This window comes from Manacus vitellinus, unplaced genomic scaffold (assembly GCF_001715985.3).
Source record: "Manacus vitellinus isolate BGI_N305 unplaced genomic scaffold, ASM171598v3 scaffold_8_pilon, whole genome shotgun sequence".
In the NCBI taxonomy this organism is placed as follows: domain Eukaryota; kingdom Metazoa; phylum Chordata; class Aves; order Passeriformes; family Pipridae; genus Manacus; species Manacus vitellinus.
This window is the reverse complement of record NW_021940864.1, coordinates 8,288,445-8,303,630: the sequence shown is the minus strand read 5'-3', so window position 1 is coordinate 8,303,630 and position 15,186 is coordinate 8,288,445. Positions and strand designations below refer to the sequence as shown.

Sequence of the window (15,186 nt, the reverse complement as noted above, 5' to 3'; positions counted from 1 at the left end):
GCTTGTCCAGCTGTGGTTTTATAATGACACCATTAGGTTTTGCTCTATAATCAAGGTCCCTAAAAGTCTGTGTAGCTTCAGGCTTAATATCTGCGACAAGGTTAACTGAAATCTGCAGCAAGGATAACTACTTTAGCAGATTGTATCAGCAGGAAATATTTAAACACTATTTAAAAGGATTTTAAATAAGCAGATTTTATTTAACACTGCACTAATGCACTGCAATAGAAAATGATACAACAGAGCTGCTACAAATAAACATAATGCTTTTACCCTTACACTGGCCCCCTCCCTTCTAAATTCCCTAGATCTGTATTATTAAGCCCAATGAGTGTACCAGATCTTTCTGTCTGAAGCTGAAATACAGGAACACCAGGCTCAGACAGCCCATTTGCCCTTTGGTTTTGTGCCTGCTGAATCTGCATTCTGGGTCTTTGGAATAAATTATGATAGTACCAGTCACAGGCAATGTCAGTGTTGCCAACTCAGGTGTATCAAATGTGCTTTCTTACATGCCTAGAACTTTTAGAGGAGGGCAGCTTCTCCCTCCTCTAAAAGAGTGGTGTACCCTGCCCTCTAGTGCCAGGTGCACCAATAGATGTTCACTTAAATGCACACTCAGGCCAGAATAAAGCCTGAAGCAGCAGGCATTCTTCATATGACCCCCTAGAAAACATGGTACTTTCTGCATGACTTATCAGCTGGAGATGTTGCTAAACCAGATATAAGGGGCTGGTCTGGTACTGTTGCACAGTACTGCAAGTCCCTAAAATAAAAGTGAGACACTGGGGCATGTCCTATTGGGTCACACGCAAGACATTTCAGATAGATTCCAATAACCTCTCTGGGAAGAGGTGAAGACTAGTGTTTATTGCTCATCATGGTGCTAAAGAAGTCTCTGCTTCACAAAAAAATGAGCAATTGTGACATTCAAGGTTATAATATACACAGATCTAGCACTAACATTTTATTGAATAGCAAACAACTCTTTCCAAAACACTCTAGTCAAAGAACAGACTGAGTACATTTGTTATTTATATGTATTTCACTGCAACCTGGAAGATAGAAAATAAACTCATACCAGAGGACTACAGAATTTTTCTATTGTTTGTCCTTTAAGGTAAAAGCTGCCTGTCATCTTTGAGCAGGACCTAAAACAAAGGAATGCAAATCCTTAAGGATGGAAATTGTTGGTTTTAAACATTGCTATAGCTGAAAACTGTATGAAAAGTAACCACAAGAAGTACATCTTAAACCTAACATAATAAGGATTTTCTTCTCAGTGGTTCAGCTTCTAGCAGTGATACATCTTATTGAAATTATCTTCTATGTACAATTTGGTGGATTTTCTTGCTCAAATTGTTTCACTTGGCAATTAGTACAATACTGATATTATGATGGATTTTGCTTTTATTGCCGTGATCTATCATTTAAAACATGCAGTAGTATTCATAGGGATAAAAAGGACAAAAAACTGCTAATTTTTCAGTAAAACGTAGTAATTGCACATGGCTGTGCATAGTGTGTACTATAATCACTCCTGGGTTAGAGCATCATAAAAAAATACAGGTACTAAATTGGGATTCTCCTATTTTTTTAAGTTCAGATATGTTAAGCCCTGATTGAACAGATGTCAAACATCTGTCTCTTCCTCACACAAAAACAAGGCTCCCATTCTAACCTGGTTTTGTAGGATCAGCCTTTCCACACTCAGGTCAAATAACAATTTGAATAAGCCAAAGGTTAGTTCATGCTCTCAGAAAAAACTTGTGAAGACAGCTCTTTCTCACATTTACCAAGGCTCTCCTTAATATTTTTTCCAGAAACCTGGTACAAAGTACTCTGTCACATCTTTTTATAAACTCTTGTACATGTAATTTAAGATAACTCTATTCTTGTTTAACTCGGTTGAGGATCTGTCCTTGTAATATAGTTGACAGGACCTCTTTCCTGAAAAACTGGAAACACTTCTTTCAGGTTGGCAGAGAAAAATAAGTTTCATATAGCTGAGTCTTAATAAGAACATCTTCCTTTTAAAGATTCATGATGAGAACCATTAGATTCTGCTAGGAAAATTATATGAACACAATTTGTTAACATTGTCAAGTACCAACTGCTGCAGCAAATGCAGACATACATCCTTAATGCCAAGCTCAGTGCAAGGATAGATTCATACTTCTTGGTTTTTTTTGTTTTCTAAAGTGTCTCTCAAGTCATTTCCCTTTGTAAACATGTTAAGCAATTAATAGCTTTTCTTAGCCCATCAGATCCTCAGCATTTAAGAAGAGGGGAATATTTTGTTCTAATCTTTTTTTCCGAAGTTTCTTCACAACATAAGGTTTCCACCAAAATAAAACTTGGCACTTGGGTCACATCTAAGCTGTCTCTGCTTATGCCATAACATTCTGCATTTATTAGACCACTTTTCTGCTGGTGGTATTGGCACCATCAGCTCAGGTCACTGTAGTTGAATACTTCTTAGGATAAAACCCACTCCATTGGCTCTTCTGTCTAAGGCAGGTAAGAAATTTTTGAGACTAATTTAAAAAAAAAAAAAAAGAAGGAATACCTGCATAAAATTAAAAATATTGTTTAAATAATTACATGAAGAAACCTCCACATTTCAAAGTAGAAGGTTCAGCTTTATCTGTGAGTGTTTGGTTGAATGAGAAGAATATTTTCCTCTCCACAGGAAAAATCAACTTAAATTTTCCTAAAATCAAAAGCCTTTTTAGGATCATTATGTTTAAGCTCAGAGCTCTTAAGATAACTGTACAAGCTCCTCCATCTCCTCACAGCTGCTAGTCATCTACAAAACAGCAAGGTATGCAGGTTTGGGGAGCAGAACACTATTGCAACTACTCTCCTGAGCAGTAGATGTTGGTTTTGCTTACAGGATCTTCTGCACTCACACAGAGGAAATGAAAGCATGAATACAGGGGCATGGATTCACACAGCTTAAGTTTCACCAGGGATCCCGGACTATTTCCTCTTCACTTGTCCCTTGGAGATATTAGGCTTTCAGTGGAACATAGGATGTGAAATACAATCCAGATTGCATGAGGAAGTAGAACATACACCACATAAAGCAAATGCACAAAGGTGGGAAGCAGAAAAATCAGAGACAGACAGTTAACACAGGTGTTGTGGTAGAGGGGCTGGCTTCATTTCAGTGCTTTATTACTCACAACACAGAAACCGAATTTGTTAATATGGAGAAAATATTTAAAGGCACTAATGGATGATGGATGCCTAATGGGTCTCCCTTTTCAATGTGGTAAAGTGTACATTTGCCATATGTGCTTTTAAAGGGTTTCCTTTTTAATTACAGCTCAGCCCCTAGAGGAAACAAATCCTCGAATTTCCATGAAAATCAATGAGTATTTCAAGCCCTCAACAACTGTCAAGATCAGAAATTAAGCTAACAATATATGTGCAACTATGGTATTGAGAAAACATATCCCTCCTCAAGTTATGGATTAATTAGTACGGACCTAAATTGATTGCACTTTCCATGGTCTGAAATGAAAGTCAGCAAAGTACAAATTTTTAGCTGTCTTCTTAAAAAGAAAAGTTTAAAAACTCATCACATTTCAACAGACACAGTTCTTCAAAAACACAGAGAGAATCTATGACTTTCTGGTATAAACTACTGGTCAGGAACTAAGTCATATAGTCAGTAAATTAGGAAAATAATTTTGGTTAATAAATAGGAAACAGATGTCAGAGACAATGAACTTTGTTTCTCTGTTTAGGGTCAGTAACATATTATGTTGAGGCAATAAGTCACCAACAACACTAGCGTAAGTGCTGAAAAGAAAAGGATAATTATATGGAAAAGGCCAAGACCTGTATAACACTCGAAAGCCAAAAGCTACAACTTTTCACCATAAAACTCTAACTGGGGGGGGGGGAAGAAAATATTATGTTATACCTCTTTTAAATCTAGCCTAAAAAATAGAAAATATTGGGCTCTGAAAGGAAGCAAAAATCAAGTAAAATTAAAGACATATACAGATCTAAGCAAGATCTAAACCTGATTCAAAAGGACTGGGATTTCTAGTGACCCAAATCCCAGCCTGCTGGCTCACATTGCTACTTCTCCCTCAGGCAGAGTGAGAAACTGGCAGCTAAATAAAATGGTTCCAAAGTAAACAGACTGATGTCCACACCATTTTCATAATGATGGGCAAGAGTGCCTCCTGTGTTGTAGTGCACACAGTAACACAATCTGATTCACCTGCCTTCTCTCTTGAATACGTAAGATTTTCTCTTCTCCTTACATCCATGTCTGTCTAAAAATTAATTGAAATCGAAGTCATGAAATGCTCAATATAAAAACATAAAAAATTCTAGAAAAAATATAAATAAATAAATAATTTCTAAATGGAAGGAAAAGAGCTTCTCTAGAAAGCTTACAAACCAGATGAGACTTCCTTCGACTACTTCAGCTGAATGTATTCTGATATATCACTCAAGATTTAGAGGTAGAACATGAGGAATCAAGTCCTGACCCTTTTTAACTTATGCTTTTCTACATTTTCAAAGAATTCCAAAAGTTACTTGAGCATAATTTCTACCAATAAGCATCATTTTGGCTATAATTCAGACTACAATCAGACATGAATCTAAAACCGACCAACCAAAATACATTATGGTGAACACTTCCTCAAATATTTTACATTGCTTGCCCATTTACAACTAGGTTGCAGATGAACACATTGGTAAAACCACGTGTGATGAGCTTTCAGTAATGATTTTAATAAGATTGGAAGCACAACTACTTTCACTTCAAAATTTTTAAGAATGGTGCTATGATATTGCAATGAGGGATTCATAGAAATCTTGCAAAAAAAAGATAAATGGCACTGTGAGAATACCAGAAAACTGGGGAGATGGGGGAGAAATTAATTGAACCTGCACTTTTGATAAATATTTATTTTTTTGCAGAAGAAAAATGCACACTTGTTTGAGCTGTCATTATGCTAACCTATATCCTATTTTTCATATTATTAGTAATACATAATGTGGTAGTTTATATTCAAAAATAAAACCAGAATGTATATACCTCACGTATTTATCCAGAAATACACTAAGGTTACTATGGTTACGAAAAATCCATTACCTTTGAATACAGAATGAAAAAGTTTGACTTAAAGTGTGCACTATTTATTATAGCGATCATCAACAGCCTTCAGGAGGTTCTCTAACTGGATTCATTTTTCAGTGTCAAAACTGACCCACCACACCAGTAGCTTATGGCCTGTGCAAAGCAAAGAAATTTGAACTATATGAATTTTTAAATATGTTTTATACTAACTCAAGATGCAGAAATGGTTTTGAATTTTAAGGCCTTACATTACAAAGAAAGTAGGGTCTTGGTACCCTTTCCCCCCTGAGTTGTCCAATATTAAATGCTTTATTTTTACTTGTACCTATTAACATATACAAATTCTGATGGGTCCAGAATAGTGCTTATGCTGTAGTATGCTACTTCTAGCTCCATATCTTGAGGTTTTTATTAATTTTGTTTGTTGTTTGGATAATGTCTGAACAAATAATTTGGATACTTCATTAAACTACACCAATTACATTAAAATAGGAAGACAGATTACCACGCTTCACTGTACTGTCAAACAACAGACATTTAGCTTCTATGCAATAGTTTAAGAGTACTGATATAACCTGGCTACTGGCACACAGTATAACTAATATCAGAAGAAAACAGATAATTAGTTTATACATTCAATAAATTAATTAAACATGGACTATTCAGGTAAGCAATGCAGTGTCTCTCTAATTAAGAATTCTAAGAAAGACGAGAAGAAAAACTATTAAACCTGTACATAATATCTTGTCTTCAACAGCTTGCAGTTTACTTGCTTAGAGAGTTAGATAGTATGAGATCAAAATGTTATAAAATCATTAAAGATATGACTCGGATCCTGTGAAAGAGGGCAATACAGCACAAGGTTTAGTTATACCATCCATGGTGGTGTTAATTTCTGTGAGTCCCAACAAAGAGTTCTATGAATGATTCTTTAAAAAAATAAAACCATCAGGGTTTAAAGTGCATACAGTCAATTTTAGAATTATATTTCTTTTCCTCTGAAATAAGAAGAGGTTAATCATACAATTATTCATAGCAACTATGAGATACACGTTATACATGCAACCTAGCAGAGAACTCACCTTTTACAACATATTTAGTTCCATTTCCAGAGTAAACTGGTATTCCATTCATATATAAAGTATACTGTGTAATAATACCATTTGGTGTTTTGGGTGGATTCCAACTCATCAGCAGGAATGTGGGAAAGGATATTGCTGTAGGTGATTGCACATCTTCAGGGGCTAGTGAAAAAAACGTATAACGTTATATTATATTGTCTTTCCACGGATAATAAAGAATTTAGGTGAGAAGCTACTACCAGAATGGTTTTTGGTAAAGCTGAAATTTCAGAAGAGATTTTATGTCTGCAACATACCAGCATTTTGAGAAGCCTTCTATTTTATGTGAGCCAAACAGAAACTTCTTTGAAAGATGATGATATAGTCCTTGGGTTTAGGAGAATAATAATGCTTCTATAATTTTATCTTTCCAGCTTGATAACACTGAGCAAGGTGAGGGGTACATGATTTTAGTGCAGTCCTTTTTTTAATACAAATTATTTTCTCTTCCTTTATGCTTTTTATTCCTAATTACAAAGGGATCATTCCAATCACAGATGCAGGCAATGTGTTCTTAGGCACTACCCCTTATTTCAAACTTTTCATAATTCAATACACTTAGTAATGTTTGTTTAATGTAGATTTTATACATATAATATACTGGAAGTTGGCAATGCATAATAATTTAAAAGTCAAGTTCTTTCACTGTTCCAATGAGTTATATTAGAAGCACAAGGAATCCCACTGAATATCGCAAGGAGAGCAGAGCTTGGGCCTTAGTCTGGGAGAAATATCTTGTAATTTACAAGCTCTGTGCTAGCAATTTAAAACAATAACTAGCAGTGGCTGGCAATGTGAAAACAATATAAAGTAATGAATGTTTCAACAGGGAAACAGGGATAGCTGGAGGGTGTGATATGGTGTCTGTCTTCTGTATCGCCAATTTATTGTTACTAAGAGCATGCAACAAGAGCATCCAAAAATAGAAATTCCACACATTGACTTTTTGTTCAATTCTTCTGAGAGATAAAACACATGTTCCCCATGGCTTTATTTGATCTTCGGGGGGTGGGAGGGGGCGGGGGAAAGAAAAAGAAAAAATCTACTCTTGCCTAAACCTTTCCAATAGGACACGTAAAGGATTCCTGCTTTACTCACTAAGCAGATAAAATAAGACATAAACAATTTATTTTTAATTACATGTCACAGCAGAAAGAAATATGTAAACACTGTATTTCATGTTTACATCACAGGGTCCAATAAGTATTTGGTTGTCAGAGGCTGCACCTTTTCATGGAGAATGCCACCAGACAGTCTCAGTTTATTTTGAACATCCAAGAGGGAATAATTGGACTCTGATTTGATTGGTGCTGCTGGCAGTTCTTAACATGGTCACAACAAAACTCTGTTCTAGCAATGTTAGACTGCAATCTTCAGTACTGCCCTCGTCAAGACAATACCTTGCATGGCTACCTGCTTTGGCAGCAATTCAACATGCCAGCGTTCTTTTAATTATTATGGCTATAATTCACATGACTTCATGCCAAAATTTTATTTGCTTTACTGGTACTGTATTATTACCTAGTTTACATGAGAAGATAAAACAAAGAACTGTGGGAGGGAGGGAATTTTGAAAACTACTCTGCATCATGGAAGATTAACTACTGTCTAATAAATACATGTCAAAGTCTTCATTACTCTACTGGTGTAGACTTGGAGTAACTGATTATTTTAACTGGATTAACACGGCTTTGGGATAGAAACAGGAGATGTGGACTTCATGCTTAATTGAGAATGAAGTTAGATATGTCACTGATATTTTCAGAGCATCTGTAATTGATGTGTATTACTTATCAGCCTAGTCTCTAAAGTCAGAATTGAATGTATTTTTTCTTTCTTCCTGGTTTGTTCTTAATGTAAGCATAGGAAGCATTAATTTATACTCATAACCTTTTAGTTTGAGCACAACAACCTGTGAAAGTGTTTAGAAAAAAAAACGGGAAAAGCTGAACAGCAATTAATAAATAACTCAATCGGCATTTGGTGGTTTCATCACACTGAAATAATTGTTGCCTATTGATGGTGTTTAGCGGTTAAAAGAAACCATGGAAATCAACCATTTGATTCTCAATTTCATACTGTGCCATACAATCAATTCTTTTTAGTCAGACTGTCTCTAGATTTACTTCTGAGCCATAGTAAAATGAGGAAGCTTTCATTAATCTTTCAGATGCTTCATATTAATGACAAGGCTCTTGCATGAACAATGTAACAGCAATTAAAAAGCCCATTAATCTGCATTACAGCTATTAAAGATGCATGTCATTAAAGGGTATGGAGTTTGATTCATTTTCGCACCCCCCCAAAAAATGGAGCAATTACGGTCTGGCAATGCACTTTGTCATCAAATTAGGTTGGGGTTTTCCAGCAAATGGCTTTGCAGCGTTTAGCTCTTCTCCTGTTTTATTATTCATGACTGAAATGTGGAAGTCAAGACCTTTGAAATTACTTTACCTTCTTGTGGAGTGGAGATGTTCAATGCATGCAAGCTCTCAGTACAGCCAGCCAAAGTGCAAGCAGTTAGGGTTACAGCATAGTTTGTGAAGGGATCCAAGCCTGTCAATATGCCTGCAACACAAGAAAGCAAGGTGTTGTGCATGTACAGTGTACAGACTGATTACAGCTTACACAGACAGAAGTAACATAAAGTCTTCTGTTACAGGCTTCCACTGTCACAGGTGGAAAAGGAAAATTATTTCAAGGTTTCATTCCTATCATCCATGACTTAAATTTTGCAAAATAAATTAAGAGTATATGGTATTTTATTCCATTTTAAATATTAAGATGCAGCTAAGTTTCTTTAATTATGCTCACTGTAACAGATACTGCTTCAAAACTGAGGTGTATATTTTAATGTAACAATGATAATAAAATAGTTCTTTTCTTAGTCCCTGTCTCACAAAGTTTTTTCAGTTATTCATTTTGTTTTTCCAAGGAATTTTCAATGTCTCCCAGAACAAATTTTTTTCAATATTTCCTCTCCAACACTGCCCCTATTCATCCATAAATTGAAATCTTTTTTGTATGAAACATTCCACTTATCTTCCATCACTTCAGGCCATATGTTTGCTATACTACTACAGTAACAATTCAGATGACACCATTTACAAGAAAAAAAGATCTGTAACCTTCTGCCATTTTAGGTCCTGCTTATATTAGTGAAGAAAAGTTACTAGATTCCCACATATCAATCAGCTCCTTGTCATAGCAAATACAATAAACCACTGCTTACCACTTCAGGAACTTAAACAATATTTTGAACATCAATGTACCGAAGAATTACGAGGGGAAAAAATTGGTTTACCATCATCTTCAGAAACATCAGCAGCTCTCATTTCAAACAGGTCCAACAATAGGTCCAACAATAAAGTAATAAGAAATATAAATGCAGTAGTAATTAAAAGAAGGCTAATTCAAGTTTTATCTCAAACCACGACTCTCACAGCTCTCTAGTAAAATCAATGTGGTTTTTCATTAAAAAAAATAAAATTTCAGCAAAATGTGTTCTTTCAAAACTGTCCAACACTGCATTTTGAAACCAGCTTAAAAAAACCCAGTACCTCAAAGAACTCCCAGTATTACATGTACATGAACAAGCAGACAAAATTAGACCTTATTACTACTTGTCATTGGGTTACTACACAGAATGCAACATAACTTTGCATTTCATTAAAAAAAAAAATCTTTTTTCCCCACATAAGCCCTTTATAATCATAAAAAGGGCCTGGAGAATTTGATGTTGAAAGTTAACAGTGACAGAATAAATACATTATTTTCTGAGTAGAACAATCAAAGTCTGTAAAGGTTTATATTGTGTTTACTAACAGGTGTGTTCACATGGAAAATATGAGACTAGCTTTCACTGAATTAGTAATGTTTGTGCTTTTTGTTGCAATCAATCAAAAAACTTCAAAGGTTGGTATTGTAATTATCTTTCTATTTGAATTTTCTGAGGTGCAGTTCCACTCATACACATGAAGAAATATTCAGAAGTAATCACTTATACTTCAGAGCAATGTTAAACTAAAACTAGCTGATCAGCATCTGCTTGCTCTGGTTATAGCTTTGATTTTGCAAATCCCCAGTTAACAGCAGAAAGCTGTACTGACATCTTACTATCTGAAGTAAATGTGACAGGAAAGGAAAAGAACACTGTGTCAGCCACCACCTAAGCAAATGTCCCTGTAGTCTTCCTGAGATGGAAGGCAGATATTTTTAAGAGCCATCAAAAAGCCAAAAACAGGAAATAATAATGTTTTCATAGAATGGTTTGTGGTGGAAGGGACCTTAAAGATCATCTAGTTCCAACGCCCCTCCACAGGCAGGGACACTTTCCACTAGACCAGGTTTCTCAGAGCCCCATCCAACCTGGCCTGGAACACTTCCACGGATGGAGCATCCACAGGTTCTCTGGGCAACCTGTTCCACTGCCTCACCAAACCCACAGTAAAGAACTTCTTCCCAATAGCTAATCTAAACCTGCCCTCTTTTAGTTTAAAGCTATTATTATTAAAGCTTGTCTTTTCACTACACACCTTTGCAAGAAATCCCTTTCCAGCTTTCCTGTATGCCCCTTTAGGCATTACTATCCCTGTAAAACATTGGAAGTACTGGAATCTACACTAAATTCTTCATCATGGAAATTCCATTAGTTAAAAAAATATCTTTTTTTGCATAAGACTTATTTCCAAATCATAGAGGGTTAAACACAGGAAACTATAAAAGGCACAGCTGGAATTACCTTCTGCAAATAAACAGAAGCAGAAACCAAATACTCTGTGACATTTGCAAGTTCTCAGTCAAGAGAAGCATAGTACAGTGTATATGCCACCTCTCTACTCACTCTGCTGTGCTTTAGGAAGCAATTTAGTTTTATTTGTACTTTTAGCACTTGTAGCATTCTTTTCTTATAAAGCAGTGAATTAATGCTCCTTGCATTTTCTGATAGAAGACATTCGGTAGGGTCACCAATGGCTTCAGGCACTGAGAGCTGCAGTAGGACATATCCAGAAAGATGCCCGTATCTGCAGAAGGTTGGGATTGGGCTGTTTTGTTTACTTTTGACAAAATAGAAAGGTTTTATATAAAGCATCTGCAGCAGAACAGAGTTCACATTGCATAGGTAAGTTTGCGAAAGGCAGTGAGAATTTGCAAAAAGAAAAAAAAATAAAACCCACAAAACCCCCAAACAAGTAAAGAAGCCCTTTTGCAAAAGGCATTTTATGTTTAAAATTCATTCAGCAGAGGCAGCAAACTAAAAAATCATTTGTTTGTTTCCTAATCAATGTTTTTCCTTCCCATGTACTCTTGCCCTATTTTCTTTCAACAAAGAAACAGATGTGCTGCATAGGTAGGCAATAGAAAGTGCACAGATTTTATTTACATACTTCAGCAAACTACTTTTTTCTCAGCTGCCATCCTATCTGTTTGGCCAGCATCCACTGTAATCTGTTCTCCTTCATTATGTTAATCTGTGGGCGGAAAGATTTCTGTCATCTTCAAATCGCTTGTACAGCAATGGTAAACACCTTGGCCTGTCTGTAATTGGACAGGTGTCTGCATTGGTGTCACCCGGCTTTTAATTCAATTAAAGAACTGGCTGCTCTGCTCTCATTACCCACTCATTTCCTCTGCACTTTCAGTCAGTCAGTGAAATTTACACTCAGCGCCTGACTACGTTAAAATACGAAGTCAGCAGTCCCACAGCAAAGATCATCACTGATACACGTGAATTAATTTATAGCACAGCAAAATAAATTTTGCAGTAAAAAACAGCCTATGATCCAATGAAGTCAGCTGACAGCTTTAAAAAACTTACCCCAACTTCTCAATTATCACACTCCCTGACTGGCATCTCTTGTCTATACCCAATAATTGTTGATCTGATAAGAATCCATCGGGCTTTCCAAGATGGGATGCTAACAAAGCAAAATTTGGCCACAATTGCATGTATTCTATTAAAGTTAACAGGGGAGAGGCAGATAAATTGTCACTTTGGTCAGGAGATAGAATTAGAGACATCATCAATATTTAAGATGAGGGTCAACCTCCCACATTTGGGATATGAGTCCCATTCATTCAGTCTGCCACCACAGAGCAGCTGAATCCACCTAGTCTCAAAATTTACATCATAGGCTACGTTCAAAGCCTTAAAATCCACATGGGAAAGTGGAGACACTAAATCATTCTAACACACCATCCTATCTGCCCAAAGAACCTTTGGAAATAAATTAAAGTTCTAACACAGACATTTTGACACAGTGACCCCATGAAACTGAATAATGTCATTTGTTAAATATGAATGTAAAGTTAACAGTCTAAAAGAGTGATCTGGAATCACACCTAGAACATTAAGCCCACTTTATATGCAAAACTAGTATTTAATTCTCTATAGTTTTATTTAAATGGTCTTTAATTATTTGCAATATTGAAAGTTGAGGTTTAGAGTTGTGTCAGAGAGAAAACGCTACGTTCATTCCAGCAGATAAAGGATAAGAACATTGCTATGGACAGTAAAAAAGGGGTCAACAATGAATTTATGGCAAAATGGGTGCATGGACTAGTCAGGGTGAGTTGCATCTTTATATCCACTCCATTCATCATTCTAATGCACACAGCATATAAGAAGATTAAATATCCAGCTTCTTTCCTTCACTTCTCCATAAAACAGACATTTCTTTTGTTCAGAACCTCTAAAAGGGAAGTCTCATACATTTAGGCAACACAGCATCCTGGCAGATTTTGAGTGGAAAAGTAGTGCTTCTCATCAACAAAAAAATAAACTGTTCACCACTACTATGAGGGCTAATATTCTGTTCAGAAAAACTGAAAAATAGAATCAAAGGCAATTACAGTATTATAGCAATTTCTTCATCTAGTTTTATGAAAGCAGCTGCTTCACTGTTCCAATCTGTCACCCTACTGTTTCATGAAGTTGCTTCAAAACTCCACCAGGTCTTCAGAGATGAAAAGACACACTTGCTTATTGCAACTTATAGAGCTTTTACTCTGCATAATGGATTGGTTATAAAAAAATATAAATTGAGGTGAGGTTTTTAAAATATATTTCCTGATGAAGCCTTCCCATAAAAACAAAACCACTCACCTACATACAAAACTCACACAAAAATAAGCTATTTAATCTTACAGATGTAACACAAATACTAAAGTTCACTTCCTCACTTCCATGTTAGCTCAGCTAACATGGTTGAAGAGGACTATTTTGCAAGGCTAGTTCTATTTTTTTTAGAGGTAAATTTAGCTAATTTTAATCATAACCAGGCATTACTTTCATACGCAGCCTGAAAACTCAGCTTTGCTACTGAATATTAAGATTCCGAACAAAGCTTATCACACATTTCTTTCACAAGTTGAGTGCATTTTGTTGTCAAAAGGACTTTTCTTTGACAGATTTTTTCATTGTTGACTCCCTAACACTCTATTTCATAAGGAACTATTTTGAAATACACCTATTACAATTGAAACAACACTTGACCTTTAGATTCACCTTAGTTTTTGTTTAAGCTTTAGAAACAAAAATTACCAAATCTCCCCTCCCCATACCTCAAGACTATTTAGCTAACTTGAATGCCTGAGGTCATACAGCATCTGTCCAACAAAGTCACTTGTGTGTCGAGATGCATCATTGCCACAGTACACTTAATCACAGTCCACTGATCAGAAAAGGAAGTCCTCAACTGACTTTGTTTTTGACAGATTGTAGCAAAAACTGTTTAAGTACATGTGTCTTCTACATATGCATTTCTGAACTGAAAGCCTGTGCACATCAATCTGTCGCATACATCTGCATTTTTAAAGCATCTTCTAACTAAGTATAGTATGAGTCATAAAACGTTGAAGGACTATTGAACATGAGGACACCTATTCCAACTCTTTGGCTTATAAGAACAAAAAAAAAGTTTACCTTAGTTGTTGGATTTAGGTGGCTTGAAAGACCCTTCTTTTCCCCACCAGAAATATTTCATAACAAACCATGTACAAGCTCCACTGGCTTTGAAGATGCAATTCAGGTTGCAGTGGTTGAAAGAAACCTGTTACATTCCCAATAACACAGGGCAACTCTCTAGTTGCTTCAGTTTGCAAAAAAACCTTGGCTCAACAGAGTATTGATTCTGTAATATCTACCACTATGTTACCCTTGATCATTTCAAACAACTGGTAGTGCTCGTTTTCTGTAGTATGATTAATTTTAAAAGTTTGCAAAGAGAGAAAGAAATACTGTCCACCTTTTTGCAAACTTTTTTGAGTATGTCTATAAAACCATATTAATTATCCCTTCTGTCCTGACAAACATTAAAACATTGACTTCTTTTTATTAATAAAAGTATTGGTATGTAGCTAAGAGTTGATGTGATTTTGATAAAATGTTCAGGTTTATTTAATCAGACAATTTACATTTTGTATGAATAAATTTATAAAACAGCATTGGACTGTAAACAAGATTCATTTAGGTCTAAACTCAATCAAGTTTGAATCTTAATATTGTAGAATACTAATATAATTTATGTTTTAAAATTCATATATTGAAAAATATGCCACTAGTCTGCTAAAGCCAGCTAAATGAAAGGAGATAGGAACCTACATTCTGCCACTCTGACTTAGAGTCATTAGGAGCTCAAGCACCACCTGACAACTCACAGAAACCTAATGGGCAAAGACAGGTCTATTGGCTACCCGATGTTGCATTAGCTGCCGCAGTCAAACAGGGATCTGAGCAGGGGCTGGGCTGCAGCCTCTGGTATGCTCCTTCAGCTCCTCCCACCAAGACAGGTGTGCCTATAGATGGGTGAGAGAGACAGAGAGACCTAATCTCCTTATGACACCCACAGGGACAAAACAGGCCAACAATGAGCATCATCGTCCTCATCATTAAATGGATCTCAATGCATGACACCCCTTTGTGTGGGCACAATGCATACAGCCCTCCAGATCTCA

The 15,186-nt window shown here is 35.9% G+C and overlaps 1 protein-coding gene across 1 annotated transcript in view; it reads right to left on the bottom strand.

Moving 5' to 3' along the window:
• The window catches only part of USH2A (usherin), a 378,483-nt gene that overhangs the window by 203,982 nt on the left and 159,315 nt on the right, over positions 1–15,186 (bottom strand). The window contains exons 30-31 of the mRNA XM_018085136.2: positions 8,686–8,799; positions 6,193–6,354 (exon numbers count right to left, since the gene is read on the bottom strand). Of these exons, the coding sequence (XP_017940625.2) occupies positions 6,193–6,354; positions 8,686–8,799 (276 nt within the window). The remainder of the gene's footprint in view (positions 1–6,192; positions 6,355–8,685; positions 8,800–15,186) is intronic.